Genomic DNA, 20,543 nt, shown 5'->3' with positions numbered 1-20,543 from the left:
TAACTATGCAATTTGCTCTTGAACCAGTCTATTCTAATATCACACTGAGTCAAAAATTGGTTTTAATCTTAATTCTCAACTATTTTCAAAACAAATCTATAAAACTGTCCCTATATATAGTTTGCCAATTTTGAATTATCTCCCTTTAATGGTCATTTTTCACTACTAAGATGTTTCTAAAACATGAACATTTAGCTCTTTAATTTCTAACTTTTTATTTCAAAATTTATATAAGGTCATTTATCCAAATCAGCGTGTTTTATTTTATTTTATGATTTTTGAAAAGCTTTTCAGAAAGGCTTAAATTTCATTATATCTAAATTTCTTTAACGGATCATACATAAAATGTATGGCGAAAATACCACCTACAGGTACAAGTAGCTCATTATTTTGATGCCCTTGAATTGGGCCGTGTATCAATGCTATACGTTGGGCAATGTAAAAGAGAACTGCTTTAGTTCATTTGTATCTCAATTCTTCGACTGAAATTTTATGAACGCGCTGAAATACGCGAATGAAATTTACGAGCGCGTAGATTTATTTTAACAGTAATATTTTACAATCGCACAAATTTATCTATAATATCTTCGACTTTTCATTATTATCGATTACTTCGGCGAATTGGCTTGTTATTAAAAATAACTTTCGTTTTAGTATCAAGAAAATGGGTGGGGCTTTAGACGAAGCGCTCAGCAAATATTTCGTTTCATTTGCTTTTGTAATAGTAGGCGGGTCTGAATTTGGCGAATCAGATTGACTGATAATCGTTCTTGCGTGGAGGAACACTCTCGTGACTCCGCGAAGTTTTAAATTATGCCCAGAGGTGTAATTCAGTATCGACGCGGTGTATATTGTATTCGTTGGTGTATTGTCATCGTGTATTGCTAAATATCGGATTATCCGTGACACGCTGTGTATAATTATTGATCGGTGATAGTCGGCATGTTCCTATTGTACTATAACGTTGTTTCCGGTAGTAAAACAAATGTTTATTTTACGCAAATTTAAAATTGTTAACTGTGGAAAGTTTTTTTCGCCAATTTAATTTTTTTTTTCGCCAAAAAAGGAACTGGCGAATAGCAGCGGAAACCCTGGCAGCATAAGGATTTTATGTCTCGAAAAAAGACACTGGAAGTAGCGGAAAGGGGTTAATTCAGTGGGTTGTATTTAATGAACTGTAGTTTTCTTTTATAAAAGTTAACACCCATTTCTATAGAAGCGATATAGACAATAACTTCTTATGGGAATATTTAGTCTATGAAAATCTGATATGCTAGAAAATGTTGAAAAAATATTATCAAGCATTAATGTGGATTTTATATGAAATAAAGAGCAGCTGGATTTAGTGGTGTTCAGCCTAGAGCAATTCAATTGCAGTCCCTGATCGTTTCCCTTATATTTTCTATGTTTGGATCACTCAAAACAGTGGATAACACCTTGCTTATCCTCTAGCAAATCTGAGAGATCAGTGTTTTACTACAGTTGCATCACATTTTTTCATCACTTTCAGATGTTTATAGCTTCAACATCAATAACACTCAATTAAGGTAGTTCTACACATTTAATTATGCTAAAGTGAAGGCGTAATGTCTTTTCTCCGGAAAACATAACATAATGCCTGGTAGCCATAATATGGGTAGCATAACTGTTGCTGGCAATCTCTTATATCAAATATAGTTTGAGTAAAACAGTAAGCGCTACTGTCCTTCTCGAGGCTCATTTTGACAACAGATAGGTTGCAATATAAAATGACCCGAAATAATAACCTAAAATATTATAGCAGCAATTTAAGGACATTTGGCAAATGTAAATAAATAAGCACACAGATCTATACATTTCACCTGTCCATATGACTGAAGATAAGTAACTCTACAGTTATGAAAAGTTTCATTAAAGTCTACATTATAGACTTTTTCTGCATCAAAAGTGTGATTTTCCCATAGAACAAAAATGATGAGAGGGCAAACAACATGACCTTTTGTTTTTTTGGTGCCTCCTTTTGTTTTCACGGAATATATATGCAAATTAAGCATGTCTCCCTAGACCAATGAAAACTTGCCTTATCGTCTATTGAAAAAAACGCACAGGAAAGCCAGTAAAAAAACACATGTTATGTCTGTGCTGATTAGTTGAAACGTGGGATTCCCTAGGATTTCAGGTTCAATTATTTTCATATGTAAAATATTGTTTGGTTCACATGCAAGCTAATTTTTTTTTTAAAGTTCTGAATTAATACATTTACAACTGATACAGGAGATTAAAGGTGAGTGTTGTTCATTCTGCCTTAACTGATCCACGAAAATAATGTTTAAATTATATCTAAATACATATACTGTCAAATTGATAGTGCGAGGCAGAGAAGCAAAAACACAAAAGTACTTGGCCTCGGTCGAAACACAAAAACCTTGTGACCTGTCATAAAATGACACAACAATAAACCTTTATTGAAGACGTTGACAATTTGAGACCCGTCTGCTAAAATAACATTAAAGCGCAACTGAGTATAATTGTGTTGTGACAATTCAACTGCATAGAAAATCAATGCTTTATTGTAAAGACACAATGGAAGAAGTGGGCCTCAAATACCCCGTGCTAAATCCTATCACAGTTTTAAGCACGCCTGCACAGGGCGTTCAAGAAAAGCATGTATAAGTACCACTGTGTTTTTTTAATATACCAAACTAATGTCTTTAATGTATTATGCGCCGTTTCTTTTTTTAAAGATATTTTTTGTTACTGGCTGAATCTATCTGATACAATGATGCTTTGTAAAAATATGGCTTAATAAAATGCAAAATGTACAAAAATATTTGTTTCAAATGTGTAAACATACCTGTGAATAAAATGAAAGGGGACACAAAACTATACATATAAGACATGACTCAGCATTTAAAGCTACTTGCCACAGAACAATGTTTAAGTTATTTTCACTATGGGTGAAACAAGCATTAGTGTGCAAAAGAATTTATGCGGACCCCACCCATTCTAACACATCCATGTATTTCATTTACTGTATAATTATGAAGACTTCCCTTTCTTCAGTGTTATTTCATAATCAAATACTTCGTCACTTATTGCATGTAAATTGCAGCATATTTGTTTCAGCAGTAGCTCCCTTATGGTTTCATTTTCCAGAAGAAATAATTATTACTCTTGTGACAAAAAACACCATGACAACCTGCAGATATGTTGCTACAAGTTTAAAGAGAATATTAACAAGTGTGATTGTACTTAAAATTTTATTATGAACATTTCTGTTAAAGCTTACCATCAAGCTGAAAGTTTTATGAAAGCAATAAAACAATATTGCTGAGAAGTATTCAGTTACATTAGCAAATGACATTTATACAGGATGCTGATAATGTTTTTGAAATATGACCCTTAAACTTAACCTGAGCAGTATTGTGCCTTGTAAGGCAGTTTCTCCAGGGAAAATCATGTTGCAGAATGGAATACAAACCAGAAGTTTCCATTGATGTAAATAATTCTCTAATTTTTATCACCCAGTCATTGTTGAGAAGTTTATTTGTTTGATAAGGGTTTAATGCCACTTTGAAATTTAACAGTTGTCAGTTAATGTAAACAGTGAAACAGAGGTGGAAAAGAAATAACTTTCAGCATGGTTAGAATGTCTTCTGTCAATAATCAGGCAGAATAAAGTAGATTTGGTCCTATGCAATAAAGTTAAAACTAGTCACTTCATATTTAAGTTAATTTTAAGGTACTTCTGTTGGTTCATGGTGATATAACATAACTAGCAGTAACTAGAAGATGCTGTCTCCCCCAATGCATAGTCATATAGGCAGGAAGTCAATAGGGGACAGGAGTAAAAGTGAAAGTGACACTGATGGTTGGCTGCAATAGGAATCATTTGCATGTCCAATCATTCCACAAAGTTTCAACATTCTGGGTCAAGTGGTTCTCAAGTTATGAATTGGAAACTGTTTTCCATGTTCAGGCCCCTGTGACCTTGACCTCTGATCGAGTGACCCCAAAATCAGTAGGGGTCATCTACTCTGTAACTCCTATCACCCTACTCTGCATGTCCAATCATCCTAGATATAGTTTCAACATTCTGGGTCAAGTGGTTCTCAAGTTACTGATTGAAAAGAGTTTGCTATGTTCAGCCCCCTGTGACATTGAATTTTGATGGTGTGACCCCAAAAACAATAGGGTTCATCTACTCTTTAACTCCTATCACCCTATGAAATTTGAAGGTTCTAGGTCAAATGGTTCTCAATTTTTGACTGGAAATGGATTTCCATGTTTTGTTTGCTGCAACCTTCACCTTTAATAGAGTGACCTCAAAATCAATAGGGGTCAGCTACTTTGCATGTCCAATCATCCTATGAAGTTTCAACATTCTGGGTCAAGGGGTTCTCAAGTTACTGACCGGAAATGTTTTTGCATGTTCAGGCCCCTGTGACCTTGACCTTTAACAGAGTGATCCCAAAATCAATAGGGGTCATCAACTCTGCATGACCAATCATCCTATGAAGTTTCAACATTCTGGATCAAGGGGTTCTCAAAGTATTGATCGGAAATGGTTTTCTATGTTCAGGCCCCTGTGACCTTCACTTTTGATGGAGTGACCCCAAAAACAATAGGGGTCATCTACTCTGCATGTCCAATCATCCTATGAAGTTTCAACATTCTGGGTCAAGGGGTTCTCAAGGCATTGATCGAAATGGTTTTCTATGTTCATGCCCCTGTGACCTTGACCTTTGATGGAGTGACCCTGAAAACAAGGTCAGGGTCAATCTGCATTTTTGTAAAAAAAACTTTGCTGATAAAGTGTTAGTCCAAATAATAGGACATTTAGGTACAGCCTGATAACTACTGACATACTGTTCCTGTCCTGTATGGCAGATCATAAAAAAACATCATCCTTATAAGCAGAACAAGTGAGGCTACTGAAGTGTGACTTCAACCTGATTGCCTGAATTAACAAAAACGAAACTGACTTAATCTATTCGAATGCATTGTAAACTAGGATTTTGTCTTATAAACTGGCTTTAATGATAGGCCATGTCATTTAACACTAAAATTTTATTATGAACATTTCTGAAAACTTTATTATGAACATTAAATTTTCTGTTAAAGCTTACTATCAAGCTGAAAGTTTTATGAAAGCAATAAAATAATATTGCCGAGAAGTATTCAGTTACATTAGCAAATGACATTTATACAGGATGCTGATAATGTTTTTGAAATATGACCTTAAACTCAACTTGAGTAGTATTGTGCCAATGTAAGGCAGTTTCTCCTTGGAAAATCATGCTGAAGAATGGAATACACATCAGCAGTTTCCATTGATGTAAATAATTCTTTAATTTTTATCACCCAGTCATTGTAGAGAAGTTTATTTGTTTGATAAGGGTTTAAAATGCCACTTTGAAATTTAACAGTTGTCAGTTAATGTAAACAGTGAAACAGAGGTGGAAAAGAAATAACTTTCAGCAAGTTTAGAATGTCTTCTGTCAATAATCAGGGAGAATAAAGTAGATTTGGTCCTATGCAATAAAGTTAAAATTAGTCACTTCCTATTTAAGTTAATTTTAAGGTACTTCTGTTGGCTCATGGTGATATAACATAAACTAGCAGTAATTAGAAACATTGGAACAAATTTACTAGCTCCCAGATTATGAAACATCTTGTCTCTATGAAAATGAATTTGACAAAAAAGGGGGGAAATGTAGGAATATATTTATTATCAGTCTAGAGGCTAGTCTAGATTACTGTCGACACTGCTTAAAGATGAACCTTGGAAACGGATTTGTGAGCAAAGTGTCACTGCTTTCAGGACCAATTCTTTGTTATTTGACATCTTTGAAAACAAAAGTAGGTTAGAATTTCATATACTGATACGCACCTTCATTATGTAAGTTATTTTTCACAATTAAGTGTTATTCGTCTTTGAATAAATGCTTACCATTGAACAGATTATAAAATAGCAAAGTACACAGAAAATGTTCAAATCACCCATATTTCTAAGTCATATATATCTGTCAAACTGTAGCAAAGTCAGCCATAAAACAGGAGTGCCAGAATGTCAAAATAATTATATGCCTGTCACAGCAAATTTCTTTACACTAGCACCTGTATTTGCAAATAGAATTTTAATTTTGTGGTTGTTTAGTAATTATTGTAATTCTTTTGTTTTTCTAAGTCCACAAACAAACAAAAAATCCTTACCAGGTAGAGAAATACACCTAAAATTTGAAAGTAACATCTATGTTGTACCACAGAAAAGTGGTCTTGGTTTTTCCCTATGGTCAATTATAAAAACGTTACAGTATAAGTTATTTATAGTAACAACTAAGGGAAGTTAATCTTTAAAGAAATATAAAAAAAATCCCCCCCCCCCCCAAAAAATTGTATGTCCACACAAAAATCCTTACCAGGTAGAAACAGGTCAAAATACACCTCAAAATTGGATGTATAATATGCATGGTGTACTACAGAAAAGTGGTCTCCATTTTTTCCTACAACTAGTAATGAAAAAGTTACAATATAAGCTATTTATAGTAACAACGAAGGGAAGTAATTCTAAAGAAGGGACCTTCGCATGACACTTCGTCTCATGATGGTGTACAATTGTGCCAAGTTACATCAAAATCCCTCCATGCATGAAGAAGAAATGCTTCGGACAAAAACATTCTTGTATCTGACATTTGGCCTCTAAGTTTGACCTTGACCTCAGACCTAGGGACCTGGTTCTTGTGCATGACACTCTGTCTCGTGGTGGTGAACATCTGTGCCAAGTTATATCAAAATCCCTCCATGCATGAAGAAGAAATGCTCTGGACAAAGTTTTCATTCTTGTATCCTTTGACCTCTAAGTGTGACCTTGACCTTAGACCTAGGAACCTGGTTCTTGGCACTCTGTCTCATGATGGTGAATAATTGTGCCAAGTATGCATCAAAATCCCACCATGCATGAAGAAGATATGCTCTGGACAGTCATTCTTGAATTTGACCTTTGACCTCTAAGTGTGACCTTGACCTTAGACCTAGGGAACTGGTTCTTGTGCAGGACACTCCGTCCCATGATGGTGAAAAATTGTGCCAAGTTTCATCAAAATCCCTCCATGCATGAAGAAGATATGCTCCGGACAAAGTCTGTGGATGCGGTCGCCTGGCCGCCCACCCGCCCGCCGGACTGCCAGGAACGTCATAATATGTCATGATTTTCAAACGGACGTATAAAAATGGGTCATCATGAAACCAGTGATATTTAAGAAGAAAAAATGGCACTATTGCACTTTGCTATTTATATAACCTGTTTAATGATGATATATAAAGTCACAAATAATACTATATTGTCAAAAGTAAGTTTGATAGAGAAGAATTATGTAACAATGTGTGAAATTTTAACCTACTTTTGTTCTTAATGACAGCAAATAACTCAACAACTATCCTGAAAGCTGTGACACTTTACTCACAAAGTCGTTACCAAGCTTCGTACGAAAGCATTTCTACATTTGACCGACATTCCTAAATGTTAATTTTGCCTGTGACAAAATGATTATTTTCTCAACTGACGGATTTAATGCCTACGCATCTAAAAATGATTTATACAAGGATAAAATCACTGTTTGGGATAAAAACATCTGAGTTTCACAACGACAATCCCAACATTATCAGCTTGCTGGTAATCCATGAACAATTTCTTAAAAAATCATGTTTTTACTGCAAACTTTTTTTCTCTTGTGTATGACAGGCTTGCCATTAAGATATCCATTAAGATCTCAATAAACAGACACATTGTCACTCCTAGAAAATTCTCTTTACATCATCCTAAGTAAGACAGTAATGCTGGTAATAAACAATACAAATGTCTTCTTACACCCTATGGAATACACGCTTATTTCAGGCTGCCATTATCTGCTGGTGTTTGCTAGGTCGTGTAGGCAGAAATTAATCCCTGCACGATTCTTACAAAAAGCTGACTATTCAGTTTGAAATTTAATAACAAATAATTATGTATAATTGTTTAAGAAATAATATATCTCATCCAGTGGTTTGTTGTTGAATAAATCATTGTTTGGAGTTCAAATGCGAAGGAATTATATCACGAGGGCGCAGCTGAACGACAAATAATGATTTATTCAAGAGCAAATCACTAAATGAGATATATTATTTCGATTCTAACACGTTACCAAGAATTTTTAAGAACATTCTTGATGACATTAGTTAAATATTTGCCCGTTTTCGATCGGTTTCTTTTCCAGCGCGCCGCTATGCCGTTTGACGCCATGACGTAATAATTATGACGTCAGAACAATGATTTGTTGTATAATAATTCACTGTTTTCTGCCTTCTTTGTTTAATAGGAAAATGAATCGGATCGTGTTAGAATTTCCTATAAAAAGTAACAAGTTAAGTCACAAAATGCCGTAAGCATCTTTTGTTTCCTTTAACTCTAAGTTTGTCATAATAAATTGTAATTAATGCATGTTTGTTCTTAAGGCCTTAGAATATAACCTGTATTGCATAGTATTACACAATAATTAGCTAATTAGATAAAAAGATTAATGTTGTTGACAACTGTTCTATATTTCTGTATACCAATGAAAGTAATAATGTTCTTGCATAGAAGAATCCCTCAACCTTTACCCTGCTAAATTTGAAAAATGGACTGGTCCATCATTCAATTTGGGCAGTACCACTTATTATCCAAAGGGGTTTTCAACAAAAATTTACTGACTGAATAGCAAACAATGCAGACCATGATCAGCCTGCATGGATGTACTGCACTGGTTGCAAAGGCAAAAGAAACATTTGCCGCTAATGTGCCTTCTACTATAATCATTATAGCTTCTCTTTTATCATTGACAAATTTCTCAGAATTATGCACTTACCCCTATCGTGTACTATTATGATCAACTGATAAAAATACAGGTCTCTTAGATATGAAATTTTACCAGAATCTAATTTTATAGAAGAGTAATTCTATGAAAAATGTTCATTACAATGGTGATTTTGCCACTTGATGGTCTTCATTTTTCAAAATTTCTAGATTACTTAAAACACCAATCAAATTTATCTTTATTTCCCATCATATTCTTCTTATTCTATACCTATTTTTCTCTTCCAATCAGTGATTGCAATTGTACCATGTGACAGCTAGGTCCACTACATTTCCATATTTGATACAATTAATATATTCCATATTGGGCAATACAAAAACTCTGGTTCGAATCCCCATCACAGACGATACAAGTATGCGCATGAAATTCAATGCCAATAAAATTAATGTTTGGTGCAATATATATCTATACTGTTTTCATTTTTTACTGATGAACAGAATAAAAACACTTAACATTGTCCTGTACAGGATATATTTGAACTTGAATGTACCTATATGAAAAACAGCTCATCCAATACATTTTTTTTCAAATGGGCACTCATCCAAATATATTGCCGTATTGTAAAGAACTGTCTTAAATAGCTAATATTCCTAAATAAACTTTGAAATATTTTAGTTTCTGTGCCATTTTTATTGGCCATTACAATATTCAAAAAGCAAATATTGCACATAGAAATTTTAAAAGGTGTCATGTAACTGACATATGACATTTTGAAAGTGTAATAAACATGCATCACATTTTTCCCATCCTTCTAATGTACTATGTATGCCAAAAATGGCAGGAAAAGTATGTATGTCAAAAATGACTGGAAAAGTGTGTAAACCGTTTTAAATAGTAATATTTACCTTTAATTCTGCCTGGTTTTCTAGCTGCTGAATGCACTGAGCCGTAACCAAACCGCCTTTCATACCGGAACATGTAAATCCAGACTTCTGGTATTGGAAACAACACTTCAATATCCTCACAAGGAAACTGTCCGTGCTTCTTGCTGTACGAATGATACCCGGTCACTAACAAATCACATCGAATTTCACATTTTCTTTGCTTTAAAATTTGCTGTATAGTCAATTGCAAAGGAAGTTCTTTGTTTTCTCGTAACCTCACACGGTATCTCATCAGTTCAAACTGACATGCATCCAGTGGTTGAAATTTAATATTATTAGTTTTTTCAAACTCTTCTTTATTGACACAACTATGAAATTCAACATTTTCAAGTCTTATCCATTCTTCAGTTTTTATTGGAATGATATCGCATCTACCAACTACCTCTTTTCCTTTCCTGCGTTTATCATTAAGTCCCATTTCTACAATTGGCATTCCAGTAAGGAATGCTAGAGCAAAGACCCGACACCTTGCCTTCTGGGAGATCACTCTACCATTACAGTCTAACTCTGCATAATACTCATCCCTTACTTCTGCAGTTACTTCATCTTTCGTATAAGTTAATGTTTTTTCACGTTTTGCCTCCATCTTCATAAATTCGTCTTCAACTTTCTGTACAAACAGTTTGATTTCTGACTTATCAAGACTTCCAAATTTCAGAAGTTCTGACACTTGTGGTGAATGGTCAAGAATCATTGTAGCTTTTGGTTTTTCTGATCTTTTCTTAAATTTCACTATAGATGGTGTAATTCTTTCAGTCTTTATTCCCACTCTTTCTTTATAGAAAACATACTGAAGTTTTACTGTGTGTATTTTACCATACTGATCATACTGTTGTAGAGACAAATCAGAAAGTGAATAGCATGGCTGTAATGGAAGTTCTTGAATTGGAAGCTGATCTCTTGCATCATTTAACACTCTTACCATAAGTCCCTCTTTCTGCGTTTCTAATTTCACTACAACGTTCTTCCAATACCGATTGCCTGCTATTTTCTTCTTTGTAGGATACCTTAACATTAACTTAAATGATTCCTTTTCACAATCTGGTAAAAATGGTTCTAATGGTTCTAAAGTTACTTCTGGCTCCTCTTCTGTTGTTGTGCTGTCCGTTGAGAAACTCTTTGGTGGAGCTTCCTTTGGCATTTCATTGTTGCTTGCATCCATGACTTCAAACTGAGCAAAGTTTTCTTCAGGAGGAGAATCTCTGTCAAAAGGATTCTCCCTGGGTGGTTGTGGAGATTTTGGTGCTTTTGGAGGTGGAGCTATAGCTGGAGCTACTGGAAGAGAATCTTCTTTTGGCCTTTCAGCAACAGGTTTAATATCAAGCATAAAACCATGATCTTCATCTTCTGAAGGCTTTGCCAACTGTTTATCACCTGATGCAGCCACACTTGAGAATATATCTAATGAATCAGCACCTGTTTCTGCTTCTGTAATGGCTTCTGATGACTTTGCAGTCACTTTGAAAGGATCAAATATATCATCTGCTACTTCAGTGTCTTGTTTATTGTCAGATACAGAATCAAGGAAAAAACTTTCACTATCTGATAGCATAGCAGAATTTCCTCCACCAAGTAAGTCTGATGATGCTTCAGTGCTGTTGAAAAAAGGATTACTGGGAGCTGAAGAAGAAACTGCAGGGACCGATGTTGCAACTAATGGTGCATCAGTTAGATCACTGGACAAAAATGGATTAACAGATGTATCAACTGTTCGTTGTTCTTCAAGAATTTCATCAAATGTTGAGAAATCATCCAGAAATGGATTATCACTGTCGCTGGCTTTAGTCTCAGTCTTGTCTGCATGAGGCCCATCATTTGCTCCCCATACATCTCCGGTCTGTGTTTTCTCTGTTGGGACACTGTCTTCCCATTTTTCATCTGTTTCAAAGTCTACACCAAAATCAGTATCATCAAAAGCTCCTGGAGTTACCCAGGAAGATTTTACAGTATCATGGGCTTTGTCAACAGCCTGTTTACCTAAATCATCAAAGCCAGATTCTATTTCTAATGTCTCTGGTTCAACACCAAACAGCTGAGCTGCATTTGCACTACTAAATCCTTCCCCTGTCTGCATCTCCTCTGTAAAACTTGATGACAAAAAAGGATTGTTTACTGAATCTGGCTGACCTGGCAAAGTTTCTTCAACTTTTTCTTCTTGCATCTCTTCACTTGTCTTTGCTTTTGTAGATAATGCAACAAGTGGCTTATAATCACCATCATCTTCATCTTCGTCTGGTTTTTTCAATTCTTTCTTCACAAATCCAAATACATCTTTAGGTTTAGGAGTTGTTCTTCTAGCAGGTGAAACTGGCTGACTTGAAGATGACATCTGCTTGATTTTAGAGAATATATCAACCTGAATATTTGAAGAGGGAACAGAGCCATATGTCATACCCTGGCTTGGGGAACTTTCAAACTGTTGTAGATCATTAACTGCCATAGGACTATGGGCTCTCTGAATATTAACTGCAGGAGTAAACCCTACACTGAAACTGTCAGATTTCATAGGATCAAAACTGGCAAATTCATCTGAAACTGATGTAGCAGATACCAAGATTTCTGCTTTATTGTCTGTACCACCATCAAGTACATCTGTACTGCTTTGGTCTCTAGTAGTTTCAACAACAGAAGGCTTTAAAGGTTCACCAAAAATATCTAATGCTGATTTTGACTGTTCTTCTGATTTTCCCATGGTATCTTGTACAGGTGCAATAACAGTTGGCTCATTAATATCATCAATTGTAAACAGTTCATCTTGTTTAACTTGACTGTCAGATGCTTTTGTTTGTTCAACAGTCTTATTAAATGTTTCTAATGGTTGTTCAAACATCAAAATATCACTGTTAACCGTCTTTGTTTCCGTATTAACAGCTGTAGAAGAATCTGCTGACATTGAAGATGTAAATGCATACCCAGCTAGAACATCTGATGTGGCAATTGTTAGACCATCTTGCCGAGTACCTGAGGAAGAATCAGGAGAAACAAAAGTTTCCAGTCCTAAAAGATCTTGTGACAGCATGTCAGAAGGTTTGTTTTCTTGCTGGGCAGTTTGACCAGAACCAATCAAACCAAGGAAGTCTAATTCATCACCTTTAACCTGTACTTCTTCTTTAGCCTTCTCTGCTTCTTCCTTAATATTATCCATACTTGTTATTCTACTATTCACAGGAGGACCAGGGGTAACAGGAGGAGAAAGTCCTAAATCAATATCCACATTAGGTATATCTGTTCCGGAATCTAGGAGATCAACAGTATCTGAATCATTTGCTGGACAAGTTATACTTATAGAAGGATGCAAGGATGTATCAATTACTTCAGGTTCTAGTCCTGAATCGGCTTCAAAACCTGTCCATTTTGTTGATATTGTCTGCTTTGGTTCTTCGTCCTCACTTTGAGATGTGTAATGTTTCAATTTTTGCTGTGATTTAACAACTGTTTCTTTTACTCTGTCTTGCATTTGTTGGAAGACAAGCCATTCTTCAGATGTTTTTTCATTTAACTTTTGTTCAAGGTGAGAATATTCTTCAGTAAGTTTTTCTCTAGAGGGGGATCTTTGAGGAGATTTTGGAGAAGATGAGTGATGATGCTTTGGTAAACTACTCAGCTTTTTAAATTCTTTTGTAGTCTTATTAATTGCACCACTAATTGGAGATTTGGCTCTTTTAAATAACCTTTTGGCTTTGCTCTTCTTTGACTTTGACTTTGACTCCTGACTCTTACTCTCTTCTTTTATGTCCTCTGGCTCATCAAAGGAGAGAAGATCTGGCTGATTATCAGATGTGTCACCTGTACCTTCTTTTTGTTCACCATTCGTAGGGGCTGCTATGTCCACTAGGTTTGATGAGTCATCAAAAGATGCTCCTGTTGACATCGTCTATATTACAACACAAACCTGAAAATATACAATTCAAACATTCGTACATCAAGTTAAAGCAAAAAGTAATTTTTATAAAATATGAAACTACTTTTCTAGTTTAGTTTTTTTTTATATATTTGTCATCAGAATAAAAAATTTTGACTTAGAAAAATGCAGACTGGTCCAAGGGAGGTAGTCATTTCATGTAATACTCTGTTATCATTTTATATCTGTAGGGAATCATATATATATAATTCTTAGACGGCAGAACTGTTTTAAGGACAATAAAATGGTCTTTTTATCGCTTGTCTCCTGAGACTTCTTCTAAACTGTATGGCATTATATCAGGATCAGACTGATCAATAACTATAATGGTGCACAAAGACCACTACTCTATCAAGAAAGTTGTTAAATAATGTCTTATAATGTGTTCCTGGAAAATAATGGCAGAAAACAAATGTCAAGTCTATTAATGGCAAAACACAAATGTCAAGTTTATCACATTACACTGTGCTGTTGAAGTTTGCTACCACCAATAATACCACAGTTACTGATTATACAGTGGAACTTCCGAAAACCGGACCTTCTGAAAACCGGAAACCTTTGAAAACCGTACAAAGCTCAAGGTCCCGTTTTTTTCTGTTCTTATTCTATATAATTTCAACTTCTGAAAACCGGAACTTCCGAATTCTGAAAATCGGACGAATTTTGAAAGACGGTTTTTATTTTAACACTAAAATTGACTTCTGAAAACCGAACAGCAAAATATTTTCTGACTAAGTTTCAAAAAGATATTATCATAATTGTGGCCTCTTAGAGTGTTAACAAGCTTTACATTTGATTTGACCTGGTGACGTAGCTTTCTGACCCGACCTGACTCAGATTTAAACTTGACCTAAAGATCATCAAGATTAACATTCTGACCAGGTTTCATTAAGATATGGTCATAAATGTGGCTTCTAGAGTGGTAATTAGCTTTTTAATTGATTTGACCTGCTGACCTAGTTTTTGACCCCACCTGATCCAGATTTGAACTTGACCTAAAGATCATCAAGATTAATATCCTGACCAAGTTTCATGAAGATACAGTCATAAATGTGGCCTCTATAGTGTTAACTAGCTTTTTCTTTGATTTGACCTGGTGACCTAGTTTTGACCCCACCTGACCCAGATTTAAACTTGACCTAAAGATCATCAAGGTTAACATTCTGACCAAGTTTCATTAAGATATAGTCATAAATGTGGCCTCTAGAGTGTTAACAAGCCTTATCTTTGATTTGACCTGGTGACCTAGTTTCTGATTTAACTTGACCTAGATTTGAACTTGACCTAAAGATCATCAAGATAAACATTCTGACCAAGTTTCATGAAGATACAGTCATAAATGTGGCCTCTAGAGTGTTAACAAGCTTTTACTTTGATTTGACCTGGTGACTTAGTTTTTGACCCCCACATGACCCAGATTCAAATTTATGCTAAAGATCATCAAGATTAACATTCTGACAAAGTTTCATGAAGATACAGTCATAAATGTGGCCTCTAGAGTGTTAACAAGCTTTTCCTTTGATTTAACCTGGTGACCTAGTTTTTGACCCCAGATGACCCAATATCAATGTCCAAGATTTTACTGAGAGTAACATTCTGACCAAGTTTCATTAAGATTGGGCCAAAATTGTGACCTCTAGGGTGTTAAAAGTCAAACTGTTGACGACGGACAACGACGGACACAGGGCGCTCACAAAAGCTCACCTTTGAGCACTTCGTGCTCAGGTGAGCTAAAACGTTCATCAGTCTAGTAGAGATTTAATTTAAGACTAGTTATTCTGAAGTAAGTTCTTCTGAAGTTTAATACAGCTTAAAAAATACTACAAATATTTCTACAGCAAATAATGGCAAATTTGGTAATGATATCCCTACAGGTTAGACCTGAAACTCATGGCCCTGTACTGTTAGTTCAAAGCCATCCCAAATGGGATAAATCAAACTTTATGGAAAATTTCTTTCAGCTTTTAGGTACTTTCTTCAGAAGTCTGTTACAGCCAATAAAACTCTGCCATTCTGCAGGGGTGGTACATCTGCCAAATTATGAGCTCTGTCCAGAAATATCCCAAAGTATATGATGTTTATAACTGAATACACTAATGCATTGCTGTATATATAAACTCTCTTTCACCACTTTTGTGTACTACTACTTCTTTAAAGGCACTGACCTCCAGATTTTGTCTAAAAATGTTTTCTCTTTAAAATTGAAATTTTGTACATATTATGAACATTAGAATATTAAAAATGCCAAATCAAGAAAAAAAAAGATGCCCGAGTCAGGAATTGAACCCACGCCGCCACAGCAATAAAAACTTTCCTGCGGTCTTGATCAATACACCACAATCATTAAATATCAGATTTATAATAAAGGCAATTTACCTCAAATAACCTAGTTGAAACAGTTAATTCTCTTGTGTTTCTATAATATATATTCTGTCAGTAATTTAGTTTCAGAGCTTTCTTAAGAAGTATAGCATTAATTTCCTGATATCTAAAAATTCTCTCCAGGTAAGTGCCTTCAACCAACAAACATTCTAATGACTGCCTACTTCACTCTCTACTGCTCGTTCTAAAATGGTCACGCAAACCAAGACATAAAATATAAATGGACATATTGTTTGTTCCTAATGGTCACACAGTATAGGTTATCAAATATGAATGATTTAGAGTAACACACAGAGGCAATCTAACAGAAAATGAAAACCAACAAACAAGTGAAAGTTGTGATTTTCCATTACAGACCAATAATGGATTTCACCATGGAAAATCATTAATCAAAAGCAAGACCTCTTGGAGCAGATTTTACACAGAGAACTGCATGTAAACTATCTTTAAACTATTTTGAATTTTAGAACCAAAATAGAAGAAACTCAGTCATCAACATTAGCTAAAGATGTTAAATAATTATAGTGCACTTTAAATGCTGACATTTCATATTTATTCAGTCATTCTTTTTGATGTAAATGCTACTAAATAAACAAGAGCACCGCCTATGGGTGCCATCGCTCGTCTGCAAGAGCTGGCCATTATGTAAGAAAAGAGTTATAGTTCAAAATTTCTAAGTACAAAAAGGGCCATAATTCTAACAAATTGCAAATTAGAATTATGGTTCTTGGCCTACATAGTCAACTAATGATGATAAACATTAGTGTGCAAAATTTCAAAGCTGTAGCTCTTATAGATTTTGAGAAAAGGTGGACGTAGACAAAAACTCAAATTTTCTAAGTACAAAAAGGGCCATAATTCTGACAAATGCAAATCAGAGTTATGGTTCTTGGCCTACACAGTCAACTAATGATGAAAAACAAGTGTGCAAAGTTTCAAAGCTGGTAGCTCTTACGGTTTTTGAGAAAATGTGGATGGAAACAAATTTTAACCAACGCTGACGATCAAGTGACGACAATACCTCGAAGATTTTTTTCAATAATCAGACAAGCTAAAAATATGATGATTCAGAAGAACTGATAAAATCTGGAATGCTTTGCATATTAACATTTAAAATTTTACATATTCCTGAAATGGACATACTGTTACATCCATGTTTGACTTGATCTGTTTTTGTTTTCTCTAGGATAAACCCATATTATGACACAAAGCATAATTACAGAACTTCAAAGCTGTTTAAGCTAGAATCACACTGCCCCGGATGGGACTGCAGATGAGTTCTGAAATGCATCCGAAACACATCTGAAGAACTCCGTTCAGAAATCGGGGACATCTGGGGGCAAGGGTATGTAGTTTTGGACATGCTCAAAATTTTTCCATGGACAACAGGTCCGTAAGGAATCCAGATCTGAAAAGATTGTAACAGTCTGAATGACAATCACTGTGGTCCAAAAAATACGAGCTGTTACAGTTTTATTCCAGTTCTAATAAGGTTACTTAAGGTTCTGTTACAATTGCATTATTTGCAAAACCAATTATTTTTCTTACACATCCGGAGCAATCCGGGAATGGGAATCTGGAACTCATCTGCAAGCCCATCTGGGGCAGTGTGGTTCCAGCTTTAACAGTAAAGAGCAACTTAAATATTTGTTCAAAGTGGGATACAATTTTTCAGACCTGAACAAACCACAGTTAGTAATCTGTCTTGCAAGAAACCTTTAAATATTTAATGATAGTCAATTCTATGAGAGCTGTAAGCAACCATAAAGTGAACACAGACAGCTAATTAGACAATTAATACTGCTCAGTAGCTCAACATCCAAGCAATTAAATATAGCATGGTATTGCACCTTTGAATACTTAGAAACTCAGTCATCCACTACTGAAACATCTGCTAAACATATAGCATGGTTAGAAATCTAGGAAGTTAACAGTCACCCACTACACAAGTATCTACAAAGCATGATTTCATTAGAAACCATGAAAGTTAGCATTTATGAACTGCTGGGTGCATAAAACCATGGAATGCTGAAGTATCAACAACTATGGAATGTAAGGAAGCCATGAAAGTTAGCATTTATCAACTGCTGGGATGCATAAAACCATGGAATGGTAGGAAGCCACAAAAGTTAGCATTTATCAACTGCCGAAGTACATAAAACCATGGAATGGTAGGAAGCCACAAAAGTTAGCAATTATCAACTGCTAAAGTACAATAATCACGGAATGGTAAGAAGCCACAAAAGTTAGCATTTATCAACTGCTGAAGTACATAAAACCATGGAATGTAGGAAGCCACAAAAGTTTGCATTTATCAACTGCTAAAGTACATAAAACCATGGAATGGTAGGAAGCCACAAAAGTTAGCAATTATCAACTGCTGAAGTACATAAAACCATGGAATAGTAGGAAGCATTGAAAGTTAGCAGTAACCAACTGCTAAAGTACAACAACCACGGAATGGTACGAAGTCTAGGAAGTTAGCATTTATCAACTGCTAAACATCGGCAAAGTAACTGGCATTGAGCTCAGGAGTCATCATCCACAAAGTATAGCATAATTAAATCTTAGAAGACTTCGACTGCAAGAATCTTAGAAAAACAGTAATTAATGCTCTTATAAATTTGATTGTGACCTCAAATTAACAGTCAGCAAGTAAGATTTGTGAAGGCAGTCTCCATAGCACATTGCATAGTTAGAATGTACTTTGTCTTTGTTTCTTTACAACAATAATTCAGTTAAATACAATGAAGCACACTAATAGAAACAAGGAATATCATAGGTTCATTCATGTCTAACAGATATAAACCATGTGTTAAACAGAAGTCCTTCAAATGACAGTAATTAGCTAGCTGACAAGTATCGACAGGAGTGACCCTTCATAGATGGCAGACTTTCTTCATCCAGTAAAAGTCAGTATGTTCTGATAATTTTTGTTTCTTATAAAAAAAAAAAAAATTTACGAAATTGATTTTCAAGCCTGACAAAACTAAACAGGACCTGTCAGAGGACAGCACAACTTGATTTTTCAAAAGCCTTGTCATTTACAAAAGTAAAATGTGCGCAGTTTCAATCTATGGTAAGTAGTAGTGGGTACTGAGAAACTAGCTTATCATAATAAAAACTGAACCAAGAATAGCTAAGTTGAAACTTACATAATGTAAGTCACACTATCCCACCGAGGAACAGGTGAGTGTAATAGCTCTTACCTATTCTTCAAGATGGTTACAGAAATAATACCTAAAACCATTGTGTCTTAGCCCTTATCATGCTGGACACGATTGATTTTGCCTTTACGACCAGTGTAGATCATGATCAGCCTGCACATCTGTGCAGTCTGATCAATATCTGCACTGTTCGTCACTCAATCAGTATCTTTTTTGTAAACACCTCTTTTAACAGTTAACGGTATTGTCCGAATTGAAAGATGGACAAGTTCATTACAGAAATTCAGCAGGATAAGGGTTAGGCTGCAATGCTTATGAAGAAAACGGTTACAATCCCAGAACTAAATGTATTTACCTTCAAGTTCAATAAGCTAAAATCAAATAAACTGGGGATTAAATTCCAAACAGATGTTAATAAAGACACAACTTGCACCAGACAAAATGCGATTACAAGGCAACCTGCTGTCGACAGCACAGAAACCATATGACAATTCCCAGACAAAAACACATTTCTCAGACAAATTAAAGCTATAATTTCCAGAGACAACCTATAATTATGCCCATTGTAAGGACATTTGATTTTGATAGCTGCTTCATATATTGGTTGAATTTGTCGTTCTTAAAGGTACTTGCCTCTATTTTCAACATTAATGGTTATAGCCCCACATTTTGAGAAATAAATCATAGGAAGAAATGGTTGTTTTACATGAAAACTGATAAAAAAAACATGTATATTATGTACTACTCTACAAAACAACTGTCAATCTACTCACAAATACATTAAATTCTGGAAAAGGACTGCTTTAAGGGGCCACACTTCCAAACAGTTCAATGCCTTTAAAAATCTCGCCATTTCCAAAGAACTGCTACATAATTAAATTCTTTCTGATGCATTTGCAATAATGTCCTAGTGCTAAAATTTTACATAACTACCAGTAGGTGGAACATAGTTTCCAGCAATTGTATTTTATTTCTATACAAATGGCATTGATTTTTAAAGGGAGACAACTTTTTGAGAATATTTTAAGTATACAGTCGTATGGGACATGAAGGTAGAACATGTAATGAACAGGTAGACTGCTGGTCTGATAAGAGTTTTAGATGAGTTTTTACCTATTTTATTGAAATAAAGAGTGTATACAGCTCATAAAATATTTGCACAGAATCACCTTAAAATATTACTTACTAGAGAAAGCCTTTTTCTGCATTTCAAAAATTTTGTTTAAATCGGGAGGCAAACAGCTTTAATATTAATCTGCATTATGTAAAAGGAAGAGCTTGTCTTTATGATTTCTGGAAAATTAATATAACTCTCCTCATATAACAGCAAACAAGC

The 20,543-nt window shown here is 35.0% G+C and overlaps 1 protein-coding gene across 1 annotated transcript in view; it reads right to left on the bottom strand.

Annotated features, from left to right (window-relative positions):
• LOC123541193 (protein stoned-B-like) overlaps positions 1-20,543 on the bottom strand; it is a 71,988-nt gene that overhangs the window by 12,487 nt on the left and 38,958 nt on the right. The window contains exon 3 of the mRNA XM_053544905.1: positions 9,719-13,649. Coding sequence (XP_053400880.1) covers positions 9,719-13,628 — 3,910 coding nt within the window. The 5' untranslated portion in view covers positions 13,629-13,649. The remainder of the gene's footprint in view (positions 1-9,718; positions 13,650-20,543) is intronic.

This window comes from Mercenaria mercenaria, chromosome 1, assembly GCF_021730395.1.
Source record: "Mercenaria mercenaria strain notata chromosome 1, MADL_Memer_1, whole genome shotgun sequence".
Taxonomy (NCBI): Eukaryota; Metazoa; Mollusca; class Bivalvia; order Venerida; family Veneridae; genus Mercenaria; species Mercenaria mercenaria.
Note: the sequence above shows the minus strand (reverse complement) of the source record. Positions and strands in the feature narration are given on the sequence as shown.